The following is a 14185-nucleotide window of genomic DNA, read 5'->3' on the forward strand; positions in this document are numbered from 1 at the left end:
AATACACCCCCCCCCAAAAAAAGAGCCACATTTTTAAAGGGTATAGGATTTCTTTTACTGTTAATGTTAACTAATTTACTTGTGTTTAACTGATCGTCTTAATATTTTTTTCTAAATGTCTTACAGGAGGTTTTATTAAAGCCGAGTGGTATATACTGTACATTTTCTTAGAAAAATAAATAGTCACGTCACGTCCAATACGTCTCAATGTGGATCTCACTTGAAAAGCAAAGAAAACTTATTCCTGAAGTATAAGGAAAGAGTAGAGATGGGGAGAAATGCAATCAAGTTCATATTTAAGGAAGAACCTACCAAATTTGCACTTTCGGAAACAATACTCAAACCAAAACACAGGGAATCCTTCAAAATTAACACGTTTCTGAATTCTGCAGTTCTCCAGCCTAGTAATGTGTTCAATAATGGTTTATGCTGCAGTGATGTATGCGTAGAAATGCATTCCTATAATAGTGAAAATAACGTACATATATTGTGTGAAATGCTTTGCGAAGAATGTGTATTAGTAGGGAACATTACATACAAAAATGTTTTTATACTAAAAAAAATAGTCATACTGAAATGCTGTTGAATTTTTGAAATCGCCCCCCCCCCCAAAAAAAATCGCAAAATGCTTCAAAAATGTGAAGAAATGAATTTAAGAATGGAAAAGCGAGGAACTGAGAGAAACGGACAGGTTCATCCATCCCTAGGAAGGGGAGGAAGCCAAAGATTTGAAGGATTCCAGCAACCTTTGCAGTATTTTACTAACCACCTGGCTGAAAATGACTACCTTATGCTGAGCAATCGCCATCCCTCTGCTTTCTGAAGCCTTTATTGGTGTTTCCTGTTGCTGGCTTTTTTTGGCTCCAGCTTTGGAATTCCCACTAAATAAAGATGGCTATAGCCATAATAGGCTTAGCCAGTCTGGTTTCTTATTCCCTCCTTCGCCCATTCCCATTAACAGTACTTCTAAGATTAACGTCTCCCGCCCCACACAAATGATACCACTTAAGCACATAAATAGTTCACAAACAAGGGTGGAAGGATGAACGGAAGAGGAGGGGGAGGGTGGGAAAGGGGAGCTCTGGGAGGGGGAAGCACAGAACACTGTCCTACATGACTAAAAACAGACTCCCCATATTAATGCAAAATCAGCATATGGTTCTAATAGGCTTTCTAGGATGATTTATCAGGTATGATTTATCAGGTATGATTTATCAGGTATGATTTATCAGGTATGATTTATCAGGTATGATTAAGTCCTCAACCTGTATGTCTGTCTCCATAAATAAAGCAGAAGTGCACCTTGCGCTAAAATGTATCAGCAGTGTCCTATTACCCACCCAGGTTACGGCTTGGCTAGGGAAAGAGAAGAGTTTGTGTTTAATAGACAAAAGAGGGCATTGAAAGAAGGCTGCCAAGATTTAGGAGCCTTATCTTAGCAGTATCTTAGCAAAAAGCTATCGCAATAAAGGCTGTTCGTTCCTTCGGCCTGTGCCAACCATAAAGCACTAGCATGTCAATTTTTTAAAAAAGTTATGCTTCAAAAACCTCACAAAAACCCACCATCAAAATTCCCTAATCTATAAATTAGTTGCAGGTGCTGCTGGGGCTTTGCCTGAAATCTCCCTCAATCACACTGTTGCAGGGAGCAGACGAATAAGCACTCCACTGATAAATGCCTCCTTCCACTTCCATGGTTATTTGGATAACAATGCAAAGCTGCTATGAAACATGGCTTTTGGAAGGGCAAAGTTATGATGGTATAATGATATAACTTAAGTCACCTGGTGACACTGAAGTTACCTATATCTAGGTGGAATCTAGGGTTGCCAGACTCAATAGAAGACAGGACTTCTGTGCCTTTATTTGCCCTGCTCTCTTTTGAGTCTGGAAACCAAAGAGAAACCAGCAGACCCTTTGTTTAATTTCCAAGCAAAGGGTCTGTTGGTTTTTCTTTAAGGTTTCCAGACTCAAAAGAGAGCAGGGCAATTAAAGGCACAGAAGTCCTGTCCTCTATTGAGTCTGGCAACCCTAGTGGAATCGGGAGTTTCCTGTGCCTTCTCTGGTTTTCTTAGAGAAACCTATTGTCTAGCCAGAGGTGGAGGAAACTGCTCAGGCGCCTGGGGCTGTGTGCCCAGGGGTGGGGTGAGCCGCCCATAGGAATGGGGGTGCACCACAGGGCCTCCGGAGTCTGCCTGCCTCCTCCCACTCAACCACCCTACAGCTGGGGGTGGGGAGGCAGTGGGTGTACCGTTTGGGCAGCGCGGAGCCTGTGCATGCCCAAGCCACTGTGTCTCTTAGTGACTCGGGCGTGCTGCAGGCCCCGCGGTGAGTGCTGCCCAGCATTTTGTCGCCCTCCTTAGTGGTGACACCTGGGGCGGCCCGCTCCCACCGCACCCCCTTCCTCCGCCCCTGTGTCTAGCTTCCTCTAAGTGCCCCATGATAGTAAGCACAGAGCTCTGTTCTGTTTCAGCATCCTTGTTGCAGCTTACAGACATTCATAGCTGTATTGATGAGAAATGTTCTCCAAATGCTCCTCATCGACCACCTTCGTAATAGGCAGGTTCTAGGCAGCTGCACTGGAATTACTGCAGATTCCTTGATGACCAGCATTGCAGGGAGAGTGAATCCTAAACGGTTTGCCTAAGTGTCTGAAATCTTAAAAACGACCTTCTATTGATGTATTTCGAGAGGTTCCAAATTACAGTGCATAACAAATCATACAGCAAAATGCCACCACAGCACAGTTTTTGAAAGATGGCTATTAACTCCTAATGCCTCGTGCTAAATCAATAGTCAATAACGCCAATGACCCTAACATATACAGCCGGAGCATTTTTTTGTCTCTTTAAGGCAGCTTCAGCTTAGAAGCTCTATGAACGTAATACATTCATCATCCCCCTTCCTCATCACAACAGTCCATTTTTCTAATCACTTATTAATGGTTGTCAGTCTCCAGAATCTCTCAGGAAACAGTGGCACCATGTCTGCTCTCTCCAAAAGATTTTTAAAATTTCTGCTTGTTCCTCCCTTATAAGAATTTGACATTTTCTATCTGGCCCATAAATGTGATAATAGGCATTTTAAAACCATCCAGGATGTCAGACAGAGCTAGCAACTAATGGGCAACTGTTAAGCACTACAGCCTTATAAGGAGATATTAGACTATTTCCGGTTCCGGAATTCTTAACAGTGAATCATTATCTAACAAAAACCACAAGTTAGAAGTGAAATCTACACCCCCCCCCTTCCACACACACTCCTATCACTTTCACTGGCATGACTCACAGTCTTCTGGAACAAGCGTGTATGTACTAGTTGGCAGAGCAGAATGGAATTGTACGTTCATACAAAGTCTGACAACATTCGACAAGGGTGCTTCCAGAATGAGGTTTCCTAAATCTCAGCGACAGCCACAAGCGTTACAGAATATCTAGCAATTCAGATGGCACACTGGGAAGAGCCACCAAAATCTCAGTGGGTGGCAATGCTCGAATATAACAAGATACCTTCTCCTGCATTTCCTGATTAATACAAATGCACTGACTAAGCCATTTGGGGGGGGGGGGGGACAGGGCAAAACTGCTTCTGGGAAACATTAACCCCTGAAACTTGTTAGCATAGAATCAGACTGGAGTGGAGAGGACTGTTACTAGTCTAGGAAAGAGTGTTGCTCTGAGGCAGAAATGAGATGTGATACTATTCAAGCAAACAGCTATCACATGGAGTTCCTTATAGTTAAACAGCAGTTGCAGGCTCCCACCCTGTCCTGAATGGGACCATGGTGGAGGTAAAGTTTAAAGCCCTTGCCCGCCCATATCATAGTCTCCTCAGTGCAACAGTCACAATGATTCCCAGATCGGTGTGCAAAACCTCCAAGGGAGACTAGCAATAGGAAGCAGTGGCAATAAGGTCCCTTTCCATGGTGTGGTGGAATGAACAGAAGTTGTTTCGTTTTCAATCCTTGCTATTTATTATTTACTGCTGCTGCTGTCACCATCACCATCTGACACATCTAACAACTTGTATATTACTGTGCGATATATTTCAAAGACATCCCTAGCTCTCATTGTATGTGCACACACACACAACCCCTACATCAAACAGAGTACCTTAGACAGTTCCTGGTTGGACGCCACTCGCACTTTCTTTCTGTCCCATATAGACGCAGGTGAGGTTTAATACCCTGATGCTTCAACAGAGCCAGTCCAGTTGCTTTGCAGCAAAGGGAATACAGATCGCCCCAGCCTTGACTTTATTCTCTTAGACCTCCATTCATTGCCCTGGAGTCAATTTGCCAGCAGTTCTTCTCCAGCAGCAGGAAAGGTCATGTGCTTGCAAATATAACCTATGACAAATGCTTGGGATACTTTATGCTCAGACCAGTGTAAACCTAAAACCTGTTGCTTGAGGCTTAGATGATAACCTGATCTGCCGTCACTGTCTACCTTGCTGCTAGGGACTGCGCAGCCTGAGTGACACATTCTGTTCAAAGTGCAGCCATCAGTTACAGGCTGTGGTCACAAAGGGATGTCAGGCGGCCTTTGTTTTATATTATCAAACACAATTTGCTATAGTTTTTATTTTCTTGATAGTCAGCAAACTAGAATCTGGGGCAAGGAACTAGGAACTATGCCCCCCACCCACCCAAATGCAACTATTTTTCATCTATGAGTATGAGCTCCCCATCTATGAGGGGAGTATTCTCCCAACTGGTGCTGTCCAAAGATTTTTGACTGCAATTACCATCAGCCAAAGCTAGAAAAGCCATGCTGGCTGAGGATGACGGGAACTGTAGTAAAAAACAAACAAACATCTGGATGGCACTGTAACGGTCACTCTCAATCAGGCATGGTATAGAAGGAGTTAACAAGGGATGTCAGTTGGAACCTAGGGGGGGCGGAGTCAGGAGGCCTATAAAAGCCCACCCCTGAGAGGAGTTGAGGAGGGCGGTTGGTTGTCTGAGTAGAGAACTGGGAGTTAGAGCTGGGTTGGAGTGACTGAGAGAGATATTGTGGCTTAGAGTCTGAAGGGAGGCATAGGTGGTTAATTAGCAGAAAGGATAGAGTGTTTGAAAGAATCATTAGTGGATTTTAGAGGTAATAGGCCGGTAATATAATTAGAGGTAATAGGCCAGTATAGGAACAACTGTTAAAAGAGTATTTGATGAACTTTACTATATTGAAACCACATGCATATGTACCTTTAATAAAGAAACATCCTTTATTCCAAACCTCATCCTTGTCTGGAGTAGTGAACAGTTACCAGTCTGATTACTGGTTGGTGGTAGCGAGATAAAAAAAGTCGTTTGGCAGGCACAAGTCTAGGTGACTGCGACAGGCACATGGCTGGGGAAGGCAGTTGCAGAATGTGCTTGTTTGTCCCATTTCTCCCCTTATTTGTTATCAATGCCTCCACTTTTCCTCCCCTCCCTCTGTGACCCCTCTGCTGAACATTTCTACTGTAAGCTCCTTGGGGAAAGTAGCTATATTTACTGTGTAAAGTGTTGTGTACAACCCCAACATTCCTATGAGTGTTGGCTATTATGGCTGATGGGAACTGGGGTCCAACCACATCTGGAGGGGCATCGGTGCCCCATCTCTTCTATAAATGGTGAATTATCAAAATAACACTGAAATTGAACTGGCTCATTCAAATTCTTGATTTGATTTGTTGCTTGTAAGTATTTACCTGGCAAAATAGGTTTACATCATCATTGGAAGCCAGGGGCCACAATAAAATAAAACACTTGCATTCTACACAAACTGCTACATGCAATTTGGCACAGTATGTTTCCGAGCACAATTCAAAGTGTTGGTGCTGACCTTTAAAGCCCTAAATGGCCTCGGTCCTGTATACCTGAAGGAGTGTCTCCACCCCCATCATTCAGCCCGGACACTGAGATCCAGCGCCGAGGGCCTTCTGGCGGTTCCCTCACTGCGAGAAGCAAAGCTACAGGGAACCAGGCAGAGGGCCTTTTCGGTAGCGGCGCCTGCCCTGTGGAATGCCCTCCCATCGGAGGAGAAGGAGATAAACAACTACCTGACATTTAGAAAACACCTAAAGGCAGCCCTGTTTAGGGAAGTTTTTAATCTGTGATATTTTAATGTATTTTGGTATTTGTTGGAAGCCACCCAGAGTGGCGGGGGAAACCCAGCCAGATGGGCGGGGTATAAATAATAAATAACAACAACAACAAACAACAACAACAACAACATGTAGTAGAATTTTTCAGCAGGATACCATGGTATCCTAGCCCACCAGGTTAGTTCCTTCATCCACTCTCAAACCATGGATGAGTGAAATTTCATGAGCATATCCGGCACTGAATAACAGAGCAATCAGAGTGGAGGGTGCTAGCAGTGGAAGAAGTAGGTAATATGGTGCCCTGTGCAAAGGCCAAAAATTGCCTTTGTGCTGCCATCCCAAAGCAGGGTAAGGAGGTGCCGGGCTTTGGGAAGGAGGTTCAAGGACCCTGGCAGGGTCTTACGAGCCCTCACACCTCCTCCCCAATGCTGGGAAAGTGTTAACTAGGCTTTGGGAAGGAGGAAGGAGAACTCAAGACCCTGTTGGAGCCCCAAACCTTCTTCTGAAAGCCTGGCACACTGCTCACACAGCCCAAATCTGAGATGCCGGGGTAAAGCAGAAAGTAGAACCATATGGAAGCACACGGCATCCCTACTCTTATGATGGAATCCTACTCCCCTGGGCTGTACCGTCACTGAGATTTTTTCAAAGCCACTTCTATTCCCTTCAACACTTCTCAGGCACATATTGAAAAATTTGAAACTCTCTACGCACAACCAGCAACCCAACATAAACTGTAAAGCAATATCAGAAGGTCTTCTGTAATCCATGTCAAGGGACATTGAACTAGGAAACATCTACAGCAGGCATCCCCAAACTTCGGCCCTCCAGATGTTTTGGACTACAATTCCCATCATCCCTGACCACTGGTCCTGTTAGCTAGGGATCATGGGAGTTGTAGGCCAAAACATCTGGAGGGCCGCAGTTTGGGGATGCCTGGCATAACAATATCAGGCATGACCCACACCCCAGCTTTCATCTGGGACAAAACCTGTCATTCCTCCCCATCTACCAACCCAGGAAGGACACAATTACATGCTGAGTTGAATCCTCACTCCAGGGAATGAAAGGACTTCTCTCTCACACACACCTGTGCAGCCCACCTCCAGTCCCTCCCCTCCCCCTGGAAATGATTCGGATGATAACGTGGCAAAGGATCTCTGCGTCCTTAAAGAAGGTGGCTAATTACCCCAAAGGAAGTGCTCATGTTTTGTGACTAGAAGGGGCAGGTTGCAGGCAGCTGCTGCAAAAATCACAAGTCAATTCCCTGCTGCTCTCCTCCTCCTCTTCCATTTCTCCACTTTCTGTGCCCAGCATGGCTGTTGCATTTCCTCCGCAGACACGAAAGAGCAGAAGCGATTCCTACTCTACCCCAAAAGGCTCACGTACCTGGAAGGAGAGGTGCAGGCAGGTGTGATCCAACCCACAGGCAAACCCTTTCCCACCACTGGCAGCTTCCTTCCAATCCAGATGTTTAGAAAGCTTGTATGAATTTAACATGGTTTTAACTTTCTGTTTGTTTTAAATGGCGGTTGTCATTTTGTTAGTGATAATTTTATTGTTTTATCTTTTTTGTTAACCACTTTGAGGGTTTTGCTACAATCAGGTGGTGTATAAATTTTATGAAATAAATAAACGCTCCCATTACATACTAGCGAAGCACTGGCACAGTGTCCAATAGATGAACAATATACAGTGGTACCTCTAGTTACGAACTTAATTTGTTCCGGAGGTCCGTTCTTAAGCTGAAACTGTTCTTAACTAGAGGTGTGCTTTTGCTAATGGAGCCTTTTGCTGCCGCTGCGCCACCGGCACACAATTTCCGTTCTCATCCTGGGGCATCGTTTTCAACTCGAGGTAACCTTTCCAGATTAGCGGAGTTTGTAACCTGAAGCGTTCGTGACTCGAGGTACCACTGTAGATTGTAGTAAAAATTAAAACCATAAAAGATGCTTATGCAAATAGACACAGTCCTTTTAAAACGATACAAGCAATTTTACCATGCTTATAAATTAGAATTCTCTCTCCTTAATGTAAATTTGATTTAGAATTAATTTGAATATGTCAGTGGCATCTACAACCTATTTTTGACTGAAAATTGGCAAAGATAGAAACAAAACCACAGTATATAACACAAGGTGAAACCGTCTCCCTCGGGAGGTGGTGGGCTCTCGTTCCTTGGAGGTTTTTAAGCAGAGGTTGGGTGGTGTTCTGCCATGGATGCTTTAGCTGAGATTCCTGCATTGCAGGGGGTTGGACCAGATGTTCCTCAGGGTCCCTTCTAACTCTACAATTCTATGATTCTAAGGTAAATTAAAAGGGCAAAAATCACGAACTTTCCTTATCTGTAAGCCCACCACAGATACGTTTTAGAAAGTTGAGAGATTTAGGGTACAGACCCACATACTGGAAATGTGTGTGTGTTTGTGTGTGTGTGTGTGTGTGTGTGTATTCTGGGTTCTCCCCAACACTGTAAACTTAGTTGAATTCACAGCACTTCCCCTTCTTCTCATCTTCCTGTGCAAACCCCCAAAAACTGCTCTGGAGGACCTCACAATCCTATGGAGCATATTTTGAGGGTGCCCAGGGGGCAGCAGGGGAGAGGTGAGTGAAGCTCCACTGCTGAGCTGAACCACAGCACTTGATACGACCCTCTGTCCTTTTGTGAAATGCACTTGTTTAAGTGTGGACCTCCTCTTCAAATCACCTTGATAAATGTCTGCTCCTTCAGTAGCTTCATCGCAGGTTGTCACCTCAGTTCTAGCAGTTAATGCAAGCTAGAAAGCATGTCACAATCTATAGTGCCACCTAGTTTCCAGTCTAAAAGGTTATGTGTGTGTCCTTCCCCCTCATTCATGTAATAGTGTTCTCTCTGCTTTCACACAGTATATCGGAAGGGGCGGGGGGGCATGTTTCCATACTACAAAGTCATACCCTTTTATTGTTCTCTTCTTCTTGTGCCTTTCTAAACTCATGCTCTAAGGAACAGTCTATATCATTGAAGAGTCCCACGTCATCACAGTTCTTTAGGAACCGGGTTGGTGTCGGAGTTTGGTCTGAGGAGAAATATCAAAAGGAACTAGGGTGGGTATTTTTTGCAGTTAAGAACAAGGTATTGCAACATAATATATTTCAGCATATTAATATAACAAGATGCAAAACCAATGTAGAGAAGCCAAGGTTATTTTGTGTACATTGTACTGTTTACTGGCGGCAACTCCCATCAAGTTTTTAAAAAGGTTTTTAAGAGTATAAGACGAACAGATCTATTTGCATATATACCGTATATAGTGCTTTCCCAATCCCTAAACTAAAATAAGCAAAGGGGCTATCCTTAAAAGATGGGGAAGAAAGCTGTATCCTTTATTTTTGTTTCTATTTCTTAATGTGTTTGTTCAGGTGTTACAAAGATGGAAAACAAACACATGAGCGAGGGGAGCAGTGTTTATGAGCATGTTAAACCCAACCTTTCCACCCTTTTCTACTGTCTTCTCATGGAAGACAACTGTCTGAAATGCAGAAACTTCTGTACTCATGGAAAATCAGGAAGCGTCCACAAGTTTAGAAGGCTTCCCCCTTCAGGCAGACAGAAGCTAGAAGCAGTGGTGGTTGGTGACCCCATTGGGACTGGTACATAGCTGCCAAGTCTCCTGTTTTCCCTGGGAAACCCCCGTTTTTAAAGCCATTTCCCGCTGTCATCCCGAATGGTGAAATATCCCGTAATTCCCCCGGATTTCCTCCAGTGCCGCTCTGCCCATGTCTGGGCACCGGAAATCGGGCAGCGCCGGCACGGAAGTTGCTTCTACGCATGTCTGGACCTGCGTAGAAGCGACTTCGGGTGCCGGCGCTGCTGATCCCGTATTTTTCTAACTGGGACTTGGCAGCTATGGACTGGTAGGGCAGGAGGCAGGGAAGCCCAGAGCAGTCATGACCCAGGACAGGCAGAGCCAACTAATTCACCACCCTCTTCTCTGCTCATTTCTACAAGGATAAAAGTAAGACTAAGGAGGAAGAAGCAGACAAGACAGGTCCACCCATTGGACTTGTAAGTACGAAGGCTGGGGGTGGGGTAGGGGGCTTGGGAGAATCAGTGCTAAGGCTGGCGAGGCAGTGTCCTATTTGTCCTAATGAAGACAACGTAAGTGGCAGGGAAGGATGAGGTGGAGTTAGCACGCTCTATACCAGCCTTTCTCAACTTTGGGTCCCCATATGGAAACACCGTTTGGGTCCCCATGGAAACGCCGTTCACCTTCCTACCGGAGCGGTACCTATTTATCTACTTGCACTTTTGCTGTGCTTTCGAACTGCTAGGTTGGCAGGAGCAGGGACCGAACAACGGGAGCTCACCCCGTTGAAGGGATTCGAACCGCCAACCTTCTGATCGGCAAGCCCTAGGCTCTGTGGTTTAGACCACAGCGCCACCCGTGACTTATATTTGTCCACATGCATAGTCAATGTTTAAAGAGGGTTAAGAGCACTTTATACGAAAGAAAATGGAAAAGGACCTCTCTACCTAAAAGGGATCATCATCTAAGGCTGCAATCCCAACCCTATTTTACCTAGGAGAAAATCCATTGAATTCAGTAGAACGTACTTCTTGGTAGATAAGGTTAGGATTGGACTGTTAGTCTATTAAACTAAGGAACTGGTGAAATAGAGGAAGACGAACAAATGTTAAAACAACAACTATAATAATAATAATAATAATAATAATAATAATAATAATAATAATATTTATATAGAGAATGAGAGCTTGCCAGTGAGAGTCCATAAGTGTCAATGTACCTCCTGCAATACTTATCTCATTTTCTTCTGCCCAGTTTGCTCTTAATGTCTGTGAAGCCAATGCAACTTGATCAGTTAGCCTAATTTATTTGTGACCTCTGCAACCAATAAAATATCACACCCCCTGCCTGCTATTCATTCAGCTGCTCTAGTATTTTTAGTGAACATTAAAGAGCAAAAGGAGCCAATTGCAACAATAGTGTGTGTGTGTGTGTGTGTGTCTGGGGGGTGTCATTCTATATTCTGAGTTATATGAGCAATTTTGTCCTGAACTAAAGAGCACTGTACAATGTTTAACACCACCAAAGGCTTTCAGGAAACACCTACGGCTGTAGATTGTTTGAGTGGTCCCAGAGCCTTTTATAGAAAACAATAGATTTTCCTAACTGTTTGTAAAGAATAGCACAATTTTATATGTATATATTAAAAACTGAACCACAGCATGCAACATTTTTCAAGATGGACTCTAATTAAAGAGGTTTGCTTCTATGAAGGAACTCTAAACTTGACGGATCCTTAGGAAGCAGAAAGGAAATGTACTATTTCAATCATACATCAGACTTGTTAAACAAAATATGGGCTTTTAAATATTATTTTGTCAGACCATTTTTTAAAAACGGTATTGCTTAGCAATAACAAACAGCTTCAGAGAATAGCTATAGATTTTCTTCTTCTTCTTTTTAAAAAAATCAAAGTCTTTCAAACTAAACCATAACAAATGTGATTAATCTACAGTGTGGATATGTGACAAGCAGAGATCCAAAGGGTGTAATTTGATGCCTGATATTTAACAAAACTGTTTAGTCTGCTGTACATTTAATAACAGGAATTTGGCTTGTTCAGCTGGAGCGCTTCAGTGAAGTTATATATTAGCCATGTTTTACTTCCATGCAATGATAACAAAATCAGAGGAATAGGAGCAATGTGAGTGCTGAAACAAAGGCTGCCTATCACGCCGCAGAGGGGTTCAGATCTCTCTCACTTTCTTTTCCTTTTTTTATTTTGACAAAGTTTTTATTTCCACCGACTTGTCACATCATTACTCAAGTGTATTAGACAATCGGTGTCCCGGGCAGCTGGTGGGTTGTGGGGGGTTGCCTTAATACCCCAGAAAACACGAGCATGGAAGGACTAGATTGCATGTGGAAGAATCGCCTTGCTGCACAGTTAACCAAAAAACACACTAAAACCCATAGCCAGCTCGAACGAACTTTATTTTTACCTGCTGTTTACAATCATGATCTTAAGGGATTAAGGCCCTGACAGTGCCAGTTGAAGGGGTATGTAATATGTATCTGCATTTAACATTTCTGGAATGTTTTATACTGTCGTGGGTGGATAACACGGTCCCAGCTGAAAGAGAAAGCTTCTATGCATCAAGCCAAGCATCTGAAGACTCCTCAGCACCAGATTTATCAGTGAGCACGAAGGCTGACATAGTCTTGTCATCTTGTTTCCTAGCAGGGTAACCTTATTCAGAGATAGGGAACCATTTGCCCTCCATATATTGATGGACTACAACTCCCATTATCCCTGACCACTGGCAACGTAGGTGCTCACCAGGTTTCCTATTCCTGAGCTAAATAGTCCCAGGAAGCCAAAGTACTAAGGATACAAATAGAAATATAGCTGATAATTACAGGTTCATTTATAGGTTAAATTTATATGTTTAAATGTATTTTGATTATTTTGATTTTGGGTATGAATGTATGTCTGAACGTATGATTTTTGTTTGTTTGTGTTTTCTTTATTATTATTATTATTATTATTATTTGAATTTGTACGGTATTACCTTTTTTATGTTATATTATCATTTATATATGATTTTGTATGTTGTTATTTTTATGTTATTGTTTGTTTGGTGTGTTTGGCGAATGTATTTTAAGTTGAATTCTAATAAAGTTTATTTCAAATTTAAATAAATAAATAAAAAGGATACAATTGTCGTGGTGATGCTACCAAAACAAGAACAAAACCACCAGCCTGTTGGTTGAAGGCTTTCCTCCTCCCTGTTGCACTGCCTTTGAGCTGTCATCACATGGAATGTGGGTAGCCGGTGATGAGTTTTCATGCCTTGGTTGCAAGTGGTAGGGCCAGGGCGATTTACAACTTGATAGCCCCAATCCTTGTGGTTAATGCTTCCAGGCTAGACGGATGATGGGAGAGCTGCTGGCTAAATAAAAAACGTTTACCTTCTGATCCCCAGCACAATTCCTGATCTAAATCCCACCTACGCTCGGAGTCTATTAGGCACTCGTTCTTCCAAGCTGAAACAAAGGCAAAGGACTCTGTGACAATCTCAACAGCAGGGGGAGGTTTGGCATGGCCAAACTTTACGATGCTGCAGAAGCCAAGACACAGGGAAATGGTTGTGAACCATTGAAGTGCCTAAGCCCCCTTTTTGGGCTTGGCTCATGTGGGAGTTCCAGGCTATGGCAAAGGGGTGGCCATAGGAAGCAGGATTCTGGCACTGGGGGCACCCATATGTTTGGGACTACAACTCCCATCAACTTCACTCAAGTCCAATGGTCAAGGTTAATGTGAACTGTAGCGTGGACCTTCTAGGAGTCTGAGGGAAGGCTGCTCTATCCCAGCCAGATGGGTGGAGCATAAATAATAACATCATCATCATCATCATCAGATATGGAAGGATTGTATTTTCATGGAAGGGTACCTACCTGTTTGCCATGATGATGTAAAGAAAAATCCCCCCCTTTTTTGAAACTGCTTTTTGCTGGTTTCTTGCTTTTCACTTCTGCCAGTATCTGATTTTAACACATATTACTGGGAGCAGGGCGTGTGTGTGTGTGGAATAAACTGCTCCCTGGTAAGAACATGGCTAATGTATGGAAAAAGAAAGGGGTGGGTGGGGGAATTTAATGAAGTTTAAGAATACTGCACCTGGGTTTCCTAAGGGGCAACTATGGCTACGATTCTTTTCAAATGCAGATGACATGAAATAACTTTGCCAGAAAAACAAGGAAGGTAAGAGGGTGGAAAAGATGAATGCCTGGTGGGAAAGCATGTCTAAAGGGGAAAGTCTCTCCCACTCATATATCATTTCTCTTTTTCATTAGGAAATCTTAGAATAAACCATCTAACTTTAAGGAATTTAGATTTCCTGAGGGGCTGGGTGGGTTTTTTTTTCCTGACAGCATCTCTGTCAGAGCAAAAACTAATGAGAGTAGAAAAAAATAGATGCATCCTAAATTACAAGCTGACTAACCTGATGTTAAGCAAATGTATCTTTGTTTCCTAAATACAATCCCACAGGGATGACCTGGTTCAATGTAATTGGCTTATTCCTCACTTA

The 14185-nt window shown here is 43.2% G+C and overlaps 1 protein-coding gene across 3 annotated transcripts in view; it reads right to left on the reverse strand.

Annotated features, from left to right (window-relative positions):
• The window catches only part of CREB5 (cAMP responsive element binding protein 5), a 265933-nt gene that overhangs the window by 183692 nt on the left and 68056 nt on the right, over positions 1-14185 (reverse strand). For all 3 annotated transcript variants that reach the window (XM_035130003.2, XM_035130002.2, XM_035130004.2), the window contains exon 5: positions 9022-9143. In XM_035130003.2, the coding sequence (XP_034985894.1) occupies positions 9022-9143 (122 nt within the window). The remainder of the gene's footprint in view (positions 1-9021; positions 9144-14185) is intronic.

Source organism: Zootoca vivipara, chromosome 12 (genome assembly GCF_963506605.1).
Source record: "Zootoca vivipara chromosome 12, rZooViv1.1, whole genome shotgun sequence".
NCBI lineage: Eukaryota > Metazoa > Chordata > Lepidosauria > Squamata > Lacertidae > Zootoca > Zootoca vivipara.